The sequence below is a fragment of the Miscanthus floridulus genome, chromosome 18 (assembly GCF_019320115.1).
Source record: "Miscanthus floridulus cultivar M001 chromosome 18, ASM1932011v1, whole genome shotgun sequence".
In the NCBI taxonomy this organism is placed as follows: Eukaryota; Viridiplantae; Streptophyta; class Magnoliopsida; order Poales; family Poaceae; genus Miscanthus; species Miscanthus floridulus.
Window position 1 is genome coordinate 102217819 of NC_089597.1, and position 17330 is coordinate 102235148.

A 17330-nucleotide genomic window follows, 5' to 3' on the forward strand; every position below is an offset into this window, starting at 1 on the left:
CTCCCCCTATGTCATAGCATGGGTCATTCATTTCATAAACTTGAGCTCTTGTAGGTGAGGGATGCATTCTTCATTTGATGATCACTTAAAGTTGAGGATCACTTATGGAACCATCGTCTTGCATGATTGATACCACGTGTAGATGTGATACCACTTGAAAGAATTTTCTAGTGTGAAACCACTTGTTGGATTTGTCAATTTTGACCATTTCTTGAACATTTGCTATCTTCATGAGTACCACTTTATAGGATATCACTTGTGAGTTGATCTAGACATCACTTGTCAATTCTTGATGAAATACTTGAGTCTAGATACTACTTGAAAGAAACCAACTAGATATCCATTTGCATTATTGTCTTATGCTTGTACTCTTATTACTATCATGAGCTTCTATGGTTGACTTGAACTAAATTGACTTGCCTAAGCTTCTAAGTCCGGTTTGAACCAATGACAAGCTTCTTCACACCTCTTGCAAGGGTTATCTTGCCAATGTTGTACTTGTCACTTGTTAGCAATCCAAATTAAATCAAGTACTTGGGTTCACTAGCTCATGAACAAAATTCATATACTAACCACTAGATCAACTAATCATTCAAGCAATAGTGGTAGGCTATGAATTTAAACATTTCATTTGTTATGCATGATCCTATGAAGTATGTACTATATGCACTAACCGCATACTAGTAAAGGATGAAATGATCATGCACAATACAATGATACCTTTGCTATGTTGGAGTAGAGGATAGTCACATAGATTCCAATTCATTTACTCCAATAGCAATGTGAAGTCCAATTATAAGCTTGGTGAAGACCAATAGCTACCATTTTGAATTCCATTCTTCACCCATATGAAATGAATACCACTTATGATCAAGTGCACCTTCTTGTTGTGGTTGGCTTGCTTCATCTTTTGATCAATGCTTGCATGAAGCATCAACATGAGAATACCACTTGAAATATCATGATTAGCTCTTTTTGGGTGTTGCTTGCTTTTCTTGATCAACCCTTTTGATTGCTTCAACTAAGCATCTCAAATATTCCTCGGATCACCACTTCCATATTAGCCTTCCAAGTACAACACTTGATTTACCTATACATAGGCGGCAAGCCCCTACACTAGGGAGAAGTGACCTCTTTCCAAGAACCATTCTTGACACTCACTTGAAATAACTTGATTGATTGATCCAAGTGATGGACTTAATTTGATGAGTAACCTTGATTCCTTCTTTAAGTTCATTTCTTTCTACTTGTTTAAGTCCTTTTCTTTCTATCAAATGATTTCCAATAGTCACTAGAACTTAAACTTCATCTTCATCTTGAGTTTGATCTTGATCTTCCAATTTGAGTACCAAATGTGTGCAAAGTACACTTTCACAATCAAATGGCCTTGTACTCTTTTCTTGTCATGCTTCTAGATTATCTCAAAACCAAACTTAGGTGCCTCACTTACTTATAAACATGTTTCCAATTTGAGGACATTTCAATCAAAGTGACTTTAGATCAATCCAACATTGATTACTTTTCTGGCAGATTTTGTACTCTTCAAAGAAAAATGCATGTCTCCCAAAGTACAAATCCAAATACCACGAAATTTGGTGAAAATGTGCTTCACTAAGTTATCTAGGAGCTGTAAAAAATTGAGCTTTATTTGACTTCATGATTGCTACCAGATTTTAATTCTTCCACCACTGCTATATGCTAAAAACTGTTGCACTATAGCTGACAAGATCTACTCCAAAACCAAAGCATTTTTTATCCAATTCTCATGAAATTTATACAGCATCTTATACCATAAGTCCAGAGCATATACACTAATTTTTTTATGCCAATCCAATAAGTTTCGATCACTTGAACATGGCTAAGATCATAGCTAGCTCAGATTCTCAATTATAGGACATATTTCAACTATTGAGCTAAACTTCATCAAATATGAATCAAACTTGAAACCAACTTATTTGAATACTTTCACAAGACATAAATCCATTCAATCCACTTACTAAAAGTCATCTCATAAATTTATCCAACACAAATCAATCCAAACTTGATTACTAAGCAATTATCTATTCAATTATCTTATAGCAAGCAACATTGTATATTTATCCAATTCAATCAACTCATATGCATCCAAATGAAATGATCAACAAGAGATATATCTTAGTTAGCTCATGATCATCCAACTAGCAAGCTTCAACTCAATTATTTGCAAGCCATCAAATATATCCAATGAATCACCAACAACTTGAATATGACACTTGTATGTTGTAGCACATTTGGACTTCACTCAATTATCATGGCATTAGGTTTGGATGTACAGCTAGGCTTCATATCTTGACTCAACATATGATGATCAATATGAAATCAATTGAATAAAGTCTCCAATGCTGATGGTACCTATAATCAATCATCCACTTTTTGATGGTACCCAAACAAGTTTGGGTCCTCTCAAGTTAGGAGCAACATACTTAGGCATAGTCATAGTATGAGTAGCGAGATGTTTTGCAATTGCAACCAATGAGGTACCATTGCCATCCTTCCTAAGCATAGAATCATAATCAAATGAAATAGGCTTAGGAGTATTAACTAGGGGACATGAATGTGCCATGTGTCCCCTTTCCCGGCATGAGTAGCACTTTCTCTTTGATTGAGCCTTCTCTTCCTTGCTCATATGGTGCTTCCCATTGCCTTGTCTCTCATGGAATTCTTGAGCCTTATTCTCAAACTTGGTAGGACACTTAGAGGCAAAGTGTCCCATATTTCCACACTTGAAGCACTTGATGTGAGCAAGATCTTTCTTCTCATCTTCATTCTTGCTCATCATCTAGGCATCCTGAGTTTGCATTGGATGCCTTGCCTTTCCACCCCTTCTTGTTTTCTTCTTCTTCGTCATCAAGTCACCACCATCTTCATGATAGATCTTGACTTGCTCTTGGGGTGTCTTCTCTTGCTCAACTTGTGGCTTTGGTTGAGGCTTCACTTGTTGCTTCACCAAGTGCTTGGTTGGGCACATTGACGTAAGATGACCCCAAGTGCGGCACTTGAAGCACTTGACATGCTTTAGCCTCTCTTCTTCCTTTATCTTCTTGAGCTTCTCAATGTTAGGGCAACCATTTGCAAGATGTCTCACTTCATGGCACTTGAAGCACATGAAACGAGAGAGCTTCTCTTGTTTTTGCTTCTTTATCTCTCTTTCATATCTTCTCTTGCCCCATCTCTTGCCCTTGATCTTGCTCTTGTTGAAGCCAATGCCACTCATGTCACCATAGCTTCTTTTGTTGTTCAACATATGCTCAAAGGTGACTTGAGAGTTGTAGCACCTCTCTAACTTATTGCTCAAGTTCTTCACTTCACTTTTGAGCTCATTGTTCTCCTTCAAAAGGTTAGTCTCACAAGACATAGAAGTAGAACAAGCATCCATTTGTGAAGAACATGGCATTTCTAATAAATCATCACAAGAGGTGTATGCATGCCTCTTGCCTACATCACAAGGGTTAACAATAGTATGTGATTGATCATGTGACCCATGTGATGAGCTCTCACTATTTTTAGATTTTTCATTTGAAAGTTCTTTAGTGAGAAAAGCACGGTCTTGTACCAAGTTATCATGAGTAACACTAAGTTCCTCATGAGCCAATTTTAGCTCCTCATGTGAACAAGTAGTAACATAAAGTAGATGCTTTTGTTGTTCACATGTGTTCTTTAGAAAAAAGTTTTCATTTTCCAATTTCAATGTTTTAGCTTTCTCATTTTCTAAAGACATGGTCATGCTAGCAAGACTACTAACAAGCTCATCATATGAATCAACATGATCAACCACATTAGCATTTGATACCTTGGTGTCACCTTGTGACATGAAACAATGTGGTGTAGTGGATGGGCTTGTAGTAGCATCACAATCATAGCCCGAAGCATGAACCATCATCATCATCAAGTGTGCATGGGGTAGGATCATCATGTGCATCACTTGAGATATCATCATCAACCTTGTCAAGTGAGCTTGTAGTAGATCGATTATCAACATCATCGCTTGACCATGAGGTGGAGCAATCTTCCACAATCACCAAATTGTGGTCATGCTCGACACACTCAGTGCACCTCCACCTTGGAGCACTTATCATCATTATTGGATACACTCCCATATATTAAGTTGAGGTACAACCAAATATCATAGGTGGTCTTCATGTACATGATCTCCCCAAATATGTTCTCTTTCATGGATTGATAGAAAATGTTAGTAGCTTAGTAATCGAGATGTAGGCATTTCTTTTGTGCTTTAGTTGAATTCTTTTCATCCAACACATGAGAAAAGCCCACATCTATGATCCACCACATTTGAGGGGAAATGAACTTAAAATTGCAAGTCAACCAATTTTTCCACCGTGCAAAGTGTGTGCCATCAAAAGTGTATGGACACTCAACATCTAGCCCATAAGTCGCCATCCTCTCGGGTCGGTGAAGACCACAAATAAGAGACCTGGCTCTGATACCACTTGTAAGGTCGAGATGGCGACTAGAGGGGGGGTGAATAGTCGTTACTAAATTTAATCGTGCTGGCTAACCGAAACAAATGCGGAATTAAAACTATCAGTCTAGCCAAGACAACACCCCTCTATCTATGTTCTCTAGCACCTTGCAAATATCCTAATTAAGCAACTAAGGTGCTGGGCTAGCTAGAGCTCACCTAACCAATTCTAGAAGCAAGGTCACACAAACCTATGCCACTAGTACTTCAAGCAACAAGGGAGCTCCTACTCATGCTAGTAAGCAAAAGCACAAAGCCACCTAAGCTCACTAGTAATGCTCAATAACAAGGTAACCAATGCCAAATTAGAGAGCACAAATACTTAACTACACAAACTAAGTAATGTGACTAACAAGGTTACACAAACCAAATTAGCTACACAAGAGAGCTACTTCTATGCTACACAAGCAAGAAGATAACTAGTGAGCTACACAAGCTAACTAATTACAAGAGCAACTACACAAGCACAATGTAAATGAAGTAAATACAAGCTTATGTAACTAGGATGCAAACCAACAGGAATACAAGGATGACACGATGATTTTTATCTCGAGGTTCACATGCTTGCCAACATGCTAGTCACTGTTGTGTCAACCGCTCACTTGGTGGTTCAGCGGCTAATTGGCATCACCCGCCAAGCCCGCACATCGGGCACCGCAAGAACCTACCCTGAAAGTGAGGGTAGCTCAATGACACACTCAACTAGAGTTGCTCTTCATGTCTCCCGCGGGACAAACACAATGCCCCTCACAAAGCTCTTCTCCGGAGCACCACACAAGCTTCTTGTAGGCTTCGATGGAGACCACCACCAAGCCATCTAGGAGGTGGCAACCTCCAAGAGTAACAAGCTCCACTAGCTTGCAAGACAACCACCTAGTGCCACTCGATGCAATCTCACGATGCAATCGCACTAGAATCGCTCACTCACACAATCGAATGAACACTATCAAGCATATATCAGATGGAGGGCTCCTAAGCACTCTCAAGTATGGACACAAAGTCCCCCGAGGTGCTCAGCTCCTGCCATGGTGGATACCACCTTCTATTTATAGCCCCATGGGCTAAAATAGTCATTACCCCTTCACTGGGTAAAACTTGGGTCGACTGGATGCTCCGGTTGTATCGACCGGACGTACCCTACCAGCATCCGGTCAATGGATGGCTGCCACATCATCCCTTGCTTCAAATACTAAGCACCCAATCTCAACGGTTAAGTTGCGACCGAATGCAGCACAGTGCCAAGATCAGACATAGGACCCCAGCGTCAGGTCACTTCCAGTAAGGTTCCAGTCGCAACCGAACGCGTTAGTTTGATCACGATCGAATGTAGGAGGGCCAGCGTCTGGTCGAGTCCAGAGAGCTCCCAGAGCTACTCATATGCGACCGGACGCGTCCGGTCGATCACGATAGGACGCAGCATCAGCGTCCGGTCATTCTCCGACTGCCATGCGTCACTGCTGATCCTTAAGCCATCATGTCGGCGTACGTCAGCACTGACCGGACGCGCCCTACCAGCGTTTGGTCACTTTCAACGCCAGCATCTGGTCGAAGACCGACGCCTGCGCGCTCTCTGCTGCCACTGACCGGACGCGTCGGTCCTACTGAGGCCAGCGTCCGGTCACTCACAGTGACCTCCTTTTGCCTTCATTTCTTGGCCGAGTTGATCAACATCAACTCCAACTTCTTCTCCTTTGTAAATGTGCCAACACCACCAAGTGTACACCACCATGTGTAAGTGTGTTAGCATTTTCACAATCATTTTCCAAAGGATTAGCCACTCAACTTGCCATGCCACTCGATCCTAGCGATGATGCAAAGTTAGATCACTCGAGTGGCACTAGATGACCGATATGCAAACAAGTTTGCCCCTCTTAATAGTATGGCCATTTATCCTAAACCTGGTCATCAACTTCTCTACAGACCTATGACCGATAAAATGAAATGCCCTAGGTTATACCTTTGCATTGCGCATTCCATTTCATCTCCTCCAATGTCGATGCAACACATGCACCAACATAATCAATAATGATATGATCCACTTCATATCATCATGTGATCATATTGGTTCATCGATCTTGACTTTACTTGCTTTTCACCGTTGCCTTTGTCCATCGGCTCCAAGTCTTGCTCAAGCTTCACCGCCACAGCGGTCCATCGCTCCTAAAGCCTCTGACTTGTCGTTTACTCTTACAACCGGTCCATCGAGCCAAGTCTTGTCTTGATCTTCTCCACCTTGATCACATGACTCAATGTCACGTCTCATGTGCAATGAGCTCCTTTATCATCACATGTCTGAGCTTTGCAACATCTCCGCGCCATTTTCACCTTCATGGCATATGTTGCTCACACACATGTATCCTGTGGACTAATCACCTATGTATCTCACATAAACACAATTAGTCCACTTAGGTTATCACTCAATTACCAAAACCACTACAAGGACCTTTCATCAGCTATATTCCTCTACGCAAGTTCCCACCTCTTGACAAAATATTCGTTGCACTTATGAAAGAACTCAACAAATCCAGACATAGGCAATGATCGAACTCCGATGAATACATGGTTGAAAGACTTCGAGGAGTTAGTGGTCATGATGCCATACCTGAAACCCCCCTCATCATATGATAACGCCCACTTAGCCTTCTGTTCCATCTGCGCCTCTAACCAGGCCTTTCCCGCTTCATTTAGCATCTTGTCTAGTTCTCTCTTTGTCTCCTTGAACTGATGCTCTATACGTACACAACATAGAGCCTTTACCTTGTCACATACCTCCTTCTTCCTCTGACATCGCCTAGAAATTAGCGGCAAAGTGTCTCATGCACCATCTGTGCTCTAGAGGCGGGAACCCATCTATATGCTCAGCTGCAGCATTAAGAAGCCCTAGGTGATGGTCCAAGATCAAACATATAGTGCGAGATGGGCCAAGCACTTATACACGTAGAAGCCGCATGAACCATGGCCATGATTCATTGTTCTCTCCCTCTACCAAAGCAAAGGCCATGGGTACTATCTGGTCCTCAGGATCAACAGCAGCAGCCATCATCAAGGTGCCCCTGTACTTTCCTATCACGAAAGTGCCATCAATAAGTACGACTGGCCGACTAAAACTAGAATGCATGTTCTGTTTGCAGCGAATGACCAGAACACATGATAGAGGACATGCCTTAACGGGTCCTGAAAATACATCCCTCCGGTGTCCACAAACAATTTCAAGCCAGGGTTGTGGTAATGCATTGCACATAAGATGCGGGGCACCCTGTTGTACGCTTCCTCCCAACTACCCCAATGAATCGCTAGGGCAATTTGCTTAGCACGCCAAGTCTTTCCGTACTTCACATTATACTTAATGAATCCAGATATGGACTGTTGTAATGAAGACACCAAAATGTCGTTATTATCATCAATGAGCCCCAATATACGATGGGCAAGGTAACGTGCAGTGAGTTGCTGATGATTTTCCTTCCCCCTATTTGTTAGGCAAGTGTGGGGTTCGACCACTTTACTTATCATCCACTTGCCATCACTCTGTCTCTTTCATGCATTTAATCTCCACATACAACCGTTTTTGCATATCACGTAGTACCTCAACTCCTAGTCCAAATGAGTGACGTTGTATGGCCTATGGTGATACACAACATAGTCCTGAAGGAAGAGCTTCATCTCTGATATTGTATTGAATATCATCCCCTTACTAAGGATTTCTTTCTTATGGTCATACAATGATTTCCTACACATCTGGAGACCGGTGTCACAAACTGCCATATCCGTCATGCTGACACCCCTATAGTTCGGAACGCCCCTGAAAGGTACGTTCATCGACCTTAGTTGCTCAAGCTCAGTCGTTGTGTAAGGTGATGGTGGAACATACTGTTGCGCTTCGCTAATTCTGCCCCATGAATCATAGGGGGTATCATCTGCTGGTAAATCTATGACTAGTCTACCCTAAGCCTGGATAGCATGCAAAACCTCAGTTGGTACTGGTAATGGCATACCATGAACAGGTACTGGCATGGCATCAACCGGTGTGGGCATAGCATGTCTACCTCCCTGGTCATCATCTGAATCGTCCGAATCACTGCTAACTATATCACCAATCCTATCCTCCTCCTGCTCCTCCTCTTCTAGTTCGAACTCATTCACATCGAAGTCATTGCTTATACAGCCTACTTGACTTGAATGAAACTGCTCCTGCATCAACTAACCGTCCAAATCCATGTTACCCTGAGTTGCTTCCCCTTCGACCCCCAATTCTTGCTCATTGCCTCCAACACCGTCAATGGACGGCCCGTCCAGGACACCCTGCATCATGTACCCATTCTCCACCACCACCTCAGCCATGGGCACATTGGAACCTTGGAGCACCATATTGTAGCGGGACCAGTGAGCAGGGTCGCGCAAGGGCATCAGAACATAGTGTGCCCTAGTCTTCCCAGTATCAAACCTTCCCTTCAGTGTAAAATCACCGCCAAACTTTGCATTCAAATGGACACAAAGGTCGTTGAAACTAGGAGGTTCATCAAACCATTCCAATTCTTCTTCCATGTCCTCAAACATACCATCTTCTCTCCTAACACTTCCTCCGTAAAAAACTCTAACACGACAATCCATCTACAAAAGCATTTCAAGAAACTTCATCAAGTCGTCAAAATCGTCGTACGTACTGTCCATAGTAATATTAATACATATTCTAACTATAACTATACTAACTAATCTAATATTAACACCTATACAAGACTAACTACAACAACTAATTATACTAAATACAATAACTAACTAGACTCACTAACTGTACTAACTAAACTAACTAACTTTACTAACTATATTAACTTACTATACTACCTATACTAACTAAATTAACTAATTTTACTAACTATACTAACTTTACTTATTGTACTAACTTACTATACTCACTATACTAACTAATTATTCAAACTAATTTTACATCTTAACCCTAAGTAACAACAATTTTGATTCAATCAATAAATACACAAGGGGAGTACCTCACGACAGCAGCGTGCTCTCGTCCTCGCGGCAACGGCGCTCGTCCTCACGGCAGTAGCGTACGCTCATCCTCGCGGTGGCGGTGCTCGTCCTACTGGGAGCAGCGTGCTCTCGTCCTCGCGGTGGCGGCGCTCGTCCTCGCGGCAGCAGCGTACGCTCATTCTCGCGGGGGCGGCGCGCTAGACCAGGGCAGGAGGTGGGTGCCGCGGGGGTGAGGCGCGGGCGCTGGCCTCGGCGGTGGCGGCGGCGGCGGAGGGTGGACGCAAGATAGATGGAGGGGCGCGCGACAGTGGGGAGCGGTGTACAGCGTCGGCGCGGCAGTGAGGGTGGCAGCACGGCAGTGAGGGCGGCGGCGGGTGCGGCGACCGTGCGTGGCACGGCGGGCGGCGGCAGTCGCGGGCGCGGCAGTGGCGTGGCGGCGTGCGTGGGGCGACGGCCGTGCGTGGCGCGGCGGCGTGCGTGACGCGACGGCGAGGGCGATGACGGGCGCGCCGACGGGCCGCGGGCCGCGGGCGGGCCTTTACTAGGGCCGAGTGAGAGAGATAGAGAAAGGGAAGAGAGAGCCGCGTCGCAGCCTGTCGCGCCGTGTGAGATGGCGCGTCGGAGCCGCACCGTGATCTGTGGCGCGGCAGGCCCACCGTGCCGTGATCTGTGGCGCAGCAGAGCTGGACCCCGTCACCGGTCGCTGCCACGGTGGCAGCCTGGCCGCGCCGCCATGCATGGCGCGGTAGAGTGGTTTGGCTGCGCCATGTCAATTGGCGCGTCCAAAAGTATTAGTTTTAAAAAAAGTGTCAGTTTTAAAAATAGTTTAAAAAAGTGTTAAAAATAAAAAAATCACCAAACACGTCATTTGCTAGCCAGGCTTAGATAACGCAGGCAACCAAACAACTAGGGATTTGGACTAAGGCTGTCCAGGCTAGAAATATGACAAGAAATCAAACGCACCCATACATACTATGTTAAAATATATCAAGTTTAATCAGATTTTATAAAAAATACTAATATTTATTGTACTAAATTGGTATTATTAGATTTGTCACAAAACTTTATAAAATTATTTATTTGGTGTGTTAAATTTTAGACATTTTTATAAAAAAAAATGCACCCAGGACTGTATTTTTTTTTAGACGAGGTAGTAATCGGATTTGGGATCACACGGAGAGTGGGCTTTAAATGTACTAATAACGATGAAAATTATGTCAAAGAGGTGACAGCCAAAATGGCACCTGTGACTCACTGACTCGTGAGTGCAAATGCAACGATTACATGTAAACCAAAGTACGGACAGACCATACAAGACACCTCACGGAGAGCGTTCAGTTGGACCTGACACCATGTCAAAAAAAAAAGGTTGGACCCCCTTTCAAAAAAAAAGTTGGACCTGACCTTTTTTTTTTCAAGACAACCAGTTGGGCCATGCTCTGCCACATGCAGACCAGCAGAGCCTTCCATGAGCATTCTGAAGAAAAACTGCAGCAGCACCGTTCGGAAGTTTTGCCGCTGCACCGTGGAAGGAAATTCAACTTTGACATCACTTTGACATCACTATTAACTTCAGAAGTAAAACAACCAGCCCCTGCTTAGATTGGCACCCAATTAGTTCCAGTCTGCGTAGCAGACAACTCTCAGGGTCTCCTATTCATAATTCGTCTGGAATTCAGATCAGTACTATTTCCTAAGTAATACTGAAATCAATCACGTAGCAAATTGGTAAATTGAGCTGGAAACCAAACGACACGATGCACATGCAGCTATGGATGAAAACGATACGGAAATATCCCGAACCGAACCGCAGTCGTTTTCTACATTTAACCCGATCGAATTCGTTTTTTGCGGACAAAAACGGATACTAAATTCGAAAACGAAATACGGAGTACATAATTCGAAATTCGGTACGAAATCGGTTTGGGCATTTGTTCGTTCGATTTCTACATTTCTACATTATATTCGCAATATACTGAATTTAAATTCAGTTTGGAACCGAATTTGGTCCAGCAGGGCAGAGGGCACTAGCCCATGTACTAGCCCAGCAGGGCACTAGCCCAGCAGTGCACTAGCCCAGCCCAATAACGAAGCTAACCCTAATCCCCAAACTCCCACTCCCCATCCCCAGTCCCCAGCGTGACTGCCCGACGGCTCCTCAGTCCGCCCCCTCCCTATTGCTTTGGCTAGCGCTGGCGGCGCCGTCCGTCATCCCCACGCGCGTGCCGAAGGTCGGCGAGGAGGCGCGCCTTGAACCTCCGCGCCCGCGACGAGCGCTCCAGGTGGTTCGCCGCGCCGGCCAAGTTCTCGAGGTACGCCGGGAGCACCGCCGCGCCCTGTAGCTCTCTGCCTGCCACTGCCAGCCAACGCCGCCGACCGCAGTGCCCATCGATGGCGCCCACCGAAGACGGCGTTTCTGCTCCCACGAAGGGCAAGGCCAAGGCCAAGACCAAGACCGTGCGCCAACTTCTTGCGCCGCCGACAGCACGGGCACCGGCACCGGCACCGGCAGCTACGACTTCTCCAGCGCCACCTCCAGCTCCAGGTACGATCGATCTGGGGTCTTGATGTTCCGCTTGGCTGCTCCTGCTAGCTATTTTACATTGCCGTATGCTCTCATACAGAACCAGTGCTAGAAGCTTTGCAGACATGCACTACTAGCTAGCACGTGTAAGACATATATGTTTCTAGATTGATGAAGTTTTAGTTGTGGACGTGTGATATCATACTGAGTAGAAAGTTTCAGTCTCAACTCTGAACATGTATGATATATCTGATGCATCGTTCAGTATGTTTTCTTTTCTGAAGATTTGTAGTCTTGATATGTGTGTTGTTTGTCAATGCTGGAGCGGTACATATGAGTCTGCTGGCTAGGGACATACACTAATCCCCTCTAGAAATTCAGGATTGGAACATCAACTTAGTATTATTCAGTTCTACACTGAGTAATAAAGCCTGGTGCACTTAGGATTGGAACATCTTTTTTTTCTGGACACAAAACCAAAACCTGACACAAAGATTAGATAAGCACGGGCTATGAGGCTAGATAAAACCTAGTCTTCTATTTTGGTGCAGCATTGATTTGCCTTTGTAATTAATATTTTGTCCTGCAAAATCTGATATTTTTATTGGGAAAAACTATAGTTTTTATCAAAATCTGATATAGTTTTTATTGGGAAAAATCTGAGATATTTTTATTAGTACTCTAACTTATTTTGGTCATTTTGCTTGATCATCAGGATCTAGGAATAAAAGGTCTGCATCTCAGAGTATTAGCTCTGGAACTTGTGATAGTCCAGCCACACAAGCATCCGTAGTAGCGTCAGTTTCAGTGATCGGTTCCAGTGCTCCTATTGTTGACATTGACACCAGTTGCACTGGCGCTGGCGCTGGCACTGGCCCAGCCCAACCTGGTGGTGCACCAGCAACAGACACACCTGCAGCTCCAGTTAATATCGACGAAGATGATCAAGATGATGAAGAGCAGGCTCATCTTTCTGGCAAGAGGTACAAAAAATGCACATCACATGTCTGGAAGTATTTCACCAAGAAAAAGGAGGTTATAGAGGTGGATGGAAAGCAGTATGAGCAGCTGTGGGGGTACTGCAATTTCGCTAGGTGCAATAAGAATTCCTATATGATGAAAGTGAACATGCTATGGTTGAGACAAATGAGTTGGAGAGGTATATGGGGGAACCACTACTGAAAATTGTTGGTGAGTTTAACATCTTAGCTTGGTGGAAAAACAAGAGAGAAGAGTATCCTATCCTTTCACAGATTGTTCGGGATTTAATGGCTGTACAAGTATCAACGGTAGCATCCGAGTCTGCATTTAGTGCTGCTGGTCGTGTTGTTGATCCCTATCGCAGTCGTCTTGATCCCGAGATGGTACAGGCATTAATTTGCACAAAGGACTGGGTTGCTGCAGCAAGTAAAGGTGGTCATTTTATCTCTTTTTCAGTTATACACTTGTAATTGCAGCATAATAATGCATTGATATTTTCCCCTTACTAATATTTTGTTCAGATGCGAAAGTGGTTGGATCAATTGTGAGTGATCTTGAAGTTGATGCTTTGACTAATGTTGTGGCTAAACTGAAAATTGAGGTATGTTTATCCTCTCCTCTGTCTATATTTGATGTTGGCTGCTGTTAAAGCTATCTTGTTGAGTGGAGTAGCACACTGCACACACTTTCAACTCCATCTATATATGGTGCCGTGGCATGCATGTACTTGGTCTAGTACTGGTGGCCTATTGGAGGGAGGATCGGGTTGATTGTAGCACAAATAAAAACATTTCTTATTCTCATACACTGATCACACTAATACCCAAAGAGAGTGCATTGCATTATCAGTAAGCCTTAATTATCAGCATATGCATGTTCTGGCAAGGAGAGATGGATCGGATGCACTAGCTAGCTGCCATATGCAACTCGGCTGATTCTATGGAACTCCCTAATGCTCCTCTGTATATATTCACTTTGCAAATTTCTAGGACAAGGACAAGGAGGGCGATGGGGACTCTGAGGAGGACAATGAGGATGCAAAAGACATGGAGAGCGATGGGAACTCTGATCCTGACATCATGGATGATGCTTATGAGCTCTAGATGTTCATGTTCTGTTAATTGTGTGTCGTACTACTTAAGACCACGGGTCACGCACTTGTTAATTTGAACTAGATCATGCACTTGTTAGTCGCGAACTTGTTATGTATTTGGCCATGAACTTGTTTAATGTTATGCACTGTGGGTCGGTTCGTATTGAATTCTCGTATACCGACCGTGTTCGATATAATTCCGCTCGAATTATTTCGTTTTTGAAATTCTCGATATTCCGTAAGTTCGTGTTCGTTTTCGTGTTCGGTTTGTCCGCTTTCGTTTTCGTATTCAAACGTAAAAGTAGAAAATGGTTGAGGAATTCTCCGTTCAATTCCGTCCGTTTTCATCCTTACATGCAGCAGTAGAGAACCACGTTAGCTGACAGCACTGTTGCTGAACAAGTAGGTAAAGCAATAACTAACGCCCAGCCCAGAGTTTTCAAGCATCACACATGCATCCATACGTAGTCACAGTCACGCATCATGCGTTCGGTTGTTACAGGAAAGGTTCACAACCATCTGAATAATACATAACCAACCATGCAACAGAGAGAAGCTACAGAAGTACCGAAGATAGCTAGCAGTTCATTGTTTTCGGATACACTTAGATAGAGAGAGTAACCATCTGTGAGCTGCAATCGACAGGTGAAACCACGGAGCCAGGCACCTGCCGCGCCTACAGCATGCTGTCGGTCCTCGCCGGCAGACGCCTGAAGAAGTTGAGCGGGACAGATGGCATCCTGTGGCGGAATCTGGGGTGCCTCAGCACGTACAGGCCTGCGAGGAAGACCACGACGCGGAACGGGGTGACGTACAGGACAATGGCGGCGATGAAGCAGAAGACCACGAACAGCGCGGTGGCCCTTGGATCCCTCCAGCTCAGCAGCGACTGCAGCCGCTCGCCCTGCGTCGCGAGGTCGCCAACCACGGTCTGGATCCTCCCAGCAACGCTGCGCAGCCTGTCGTAGCGCATCCGCACGATGTCCGGCGGGCGGGAGGTGGGGAAGGTGTCGAACTCCTCGTCGAGCTCGTCGGGGTGGGCAGTCTCTGCATGGGAGAGGCGGGTGTCCATGTGCGGCGGCTGCCTTGGCCGCCACCTGTAGTACCACACCCCGATCAGGAACAGGTAGAGGAAGATTGTGGGCAGTATCAGCTCTGGGTATAGAACCAGTATCACGAAGAGGACATGGATCAGTATGGTGGTCAGCGGGTTCCTCCAGAGACAGATCTGATCGAACCACTTCGCCACTGCAATCAGGGGGCTCAGGACACCCATGATGCGGAAGAAATTTGCCTTGCTCTTTCTCATGCTCCACATGTGCGAGTCCACATCAAGCATGTACTCTACGATTTCCTTCCGCAGTGGTGGCTCTGCACGGCCCAGCCTTGTCGAGACAATGTTTGTGGCTTGGCGCCTCAGGTTGTCAACCTGTATCACGGACAACGGGTGCACATAGTGCATCTTGGGCAGCAAGGGCTGTGAGTACAGATGCATCATGTTGAGCAGTGATGAGCACGTGAAACGGACAGCAAGCTGCACCTCACCCATCTTCTTAACGCCACCAGGTGTCAGAACAATAAGAGGGTATGAGTGGGTATACACCCGATCAGTTTCAAGTGTCGAGAGGCGGATGCGGACCTTCCCAATTCTGGTATCCCTGGCACCATTGGCCTTTTCCCCACCATTCAGGTGGCAATTGTCAAATACACCAATTGTGATCACAGTGCATGGGTCATACACCTCCCAGGTGTACTGTTCATTCCATTTGGGAGTGAAACTGTCGATTATAGTCCTAGTACGCACCCATTTCTGTCCATACTTTGCAACACAATAGGCATCAGTTGTGCCACGTCCATCCTTGGTCTTCATTGGTAACAGGCCCTGTGCTGTCAAAATACCCAGCTCAAGAATGCCAATGCTAGGCTTCCACAGAGGTTTTGCAGTTGGCCTTAAATCACTACTGTAATGTGTTGACTCATCCAAGACATGATATCCACCTTCAAGACAAATTCTCAAGTGAATTCGGCTTGAAAACTTGGTCTCTTTCTTATGCTCACCATCAATAATCACATGCTTCTCAAGGTTATACCACTGGCTGGTTAGCAACCTGTGATCCAGTCTCCGGGGTACATGCTGCAGTGAAATGATTGTCCTTCCAATTACTTCATCCTTTCCTGGGGCCACCCTGTCCTCTACGCTCAAAATTAGGTGCTCCTCAAATGGCTCAGCAGCAACAAACATCAAATCTTCATTCCACATTGGATTCAATGTCCGGCTCGCAAATACCCTGGTTCTAAGTACTTGGTTGCCTAGCATTGCTTTGACATAAACCTCAGGGAACCTGGTCTTGTCATTTGGTATAAGATCCTGAGCTTCGATGACATTGACACGGAGATACCAAAGCTTTGGAGTAAGATACACTTTTGATCTAATGCTTGCAAGGCCATCGCCAGGGACGGAGGCTGCATCAGAATGCCATGCTTCAGGGAATGCTTCATCAGCTTGAGTACCCATCCAAACAGCCAACATCAACTCTCCCTTCACCTTGTGCCCATTTCGGTCTTCCATCCGATACCATTGTGGAGCCAATGGGCTATCAGGTGGCACTCTCTTTGGGACCTCATTCAGATCAAATATAACCCGCCCAATGAAGTCATCCTTGACAAGATCCTTGTCCTTGACCACAATCTCCACAAATGATGACTGAATGCGCTCCTTTGAGAATGCAAAGACCTGATTCCACTCTGGGTTGTTCTTCTTCTCGAAATGCCGAGTTTGGCCCTTATAGTTTCCTAGCTTCACCTCAACATACGGGTCACAGCTCCCAGTGATGTCCTTGTTTGGAAGTTCCTTTGCTTTTACCACTCTTACATAAAGGTACTGCATCTGCTCAACCAGGTCATAGGTGGTGGTGAGCTTGTCACCAGCAGCTGCACCACCAAGGTGAGGTGAGGTCTCCTTCAAGGAGTACTCCTCCGGACGGAGGGGTGGCCTCTGCATCATCTTGAACGGAGATGATCTTCCACCAAACTGTTACTCACTGACTTGACAAAGTCCCAAACTTCGACTCACTGACTTGACAAAGTGCCAAGAAATCCCAGCTGTCCACTTGTCCTAGACCAGCTAAAACAGAACAAAAGTAAACAACTGGCTTTAGATAGCTATTACAAGGGAAGAGCATTAATGAACAATAATATGAAATTGAGATGGAACTACTACCTCTGCATAA

General features: G+C 44.9%; 1 protein-coding gene across 1 annotated transcript; it reads right to left on the reverse strand.

Annotated features, from left to right (window-relative positions):
- Window positions 1-14565: 14565 nt before the first annotated feature.
- LOC136520805 (FT-interacting protein 7) lies at window positions 14566-17245 on the reverse strand. The gene has a single exon (XM_066514459.1). The coding sequence runs from the start codon at window positions 17102-17104 to the stop codon at window positions 14777-14779; it is 2328 nt and encodes a 775-aa protein (XP_066370556.1). The 5' UTR covers window positions 17105-17245; the 3' UTR covers window positions 14566-14776.
- Window positions 17246-17330: the final 85 nt, after the last annotated feature.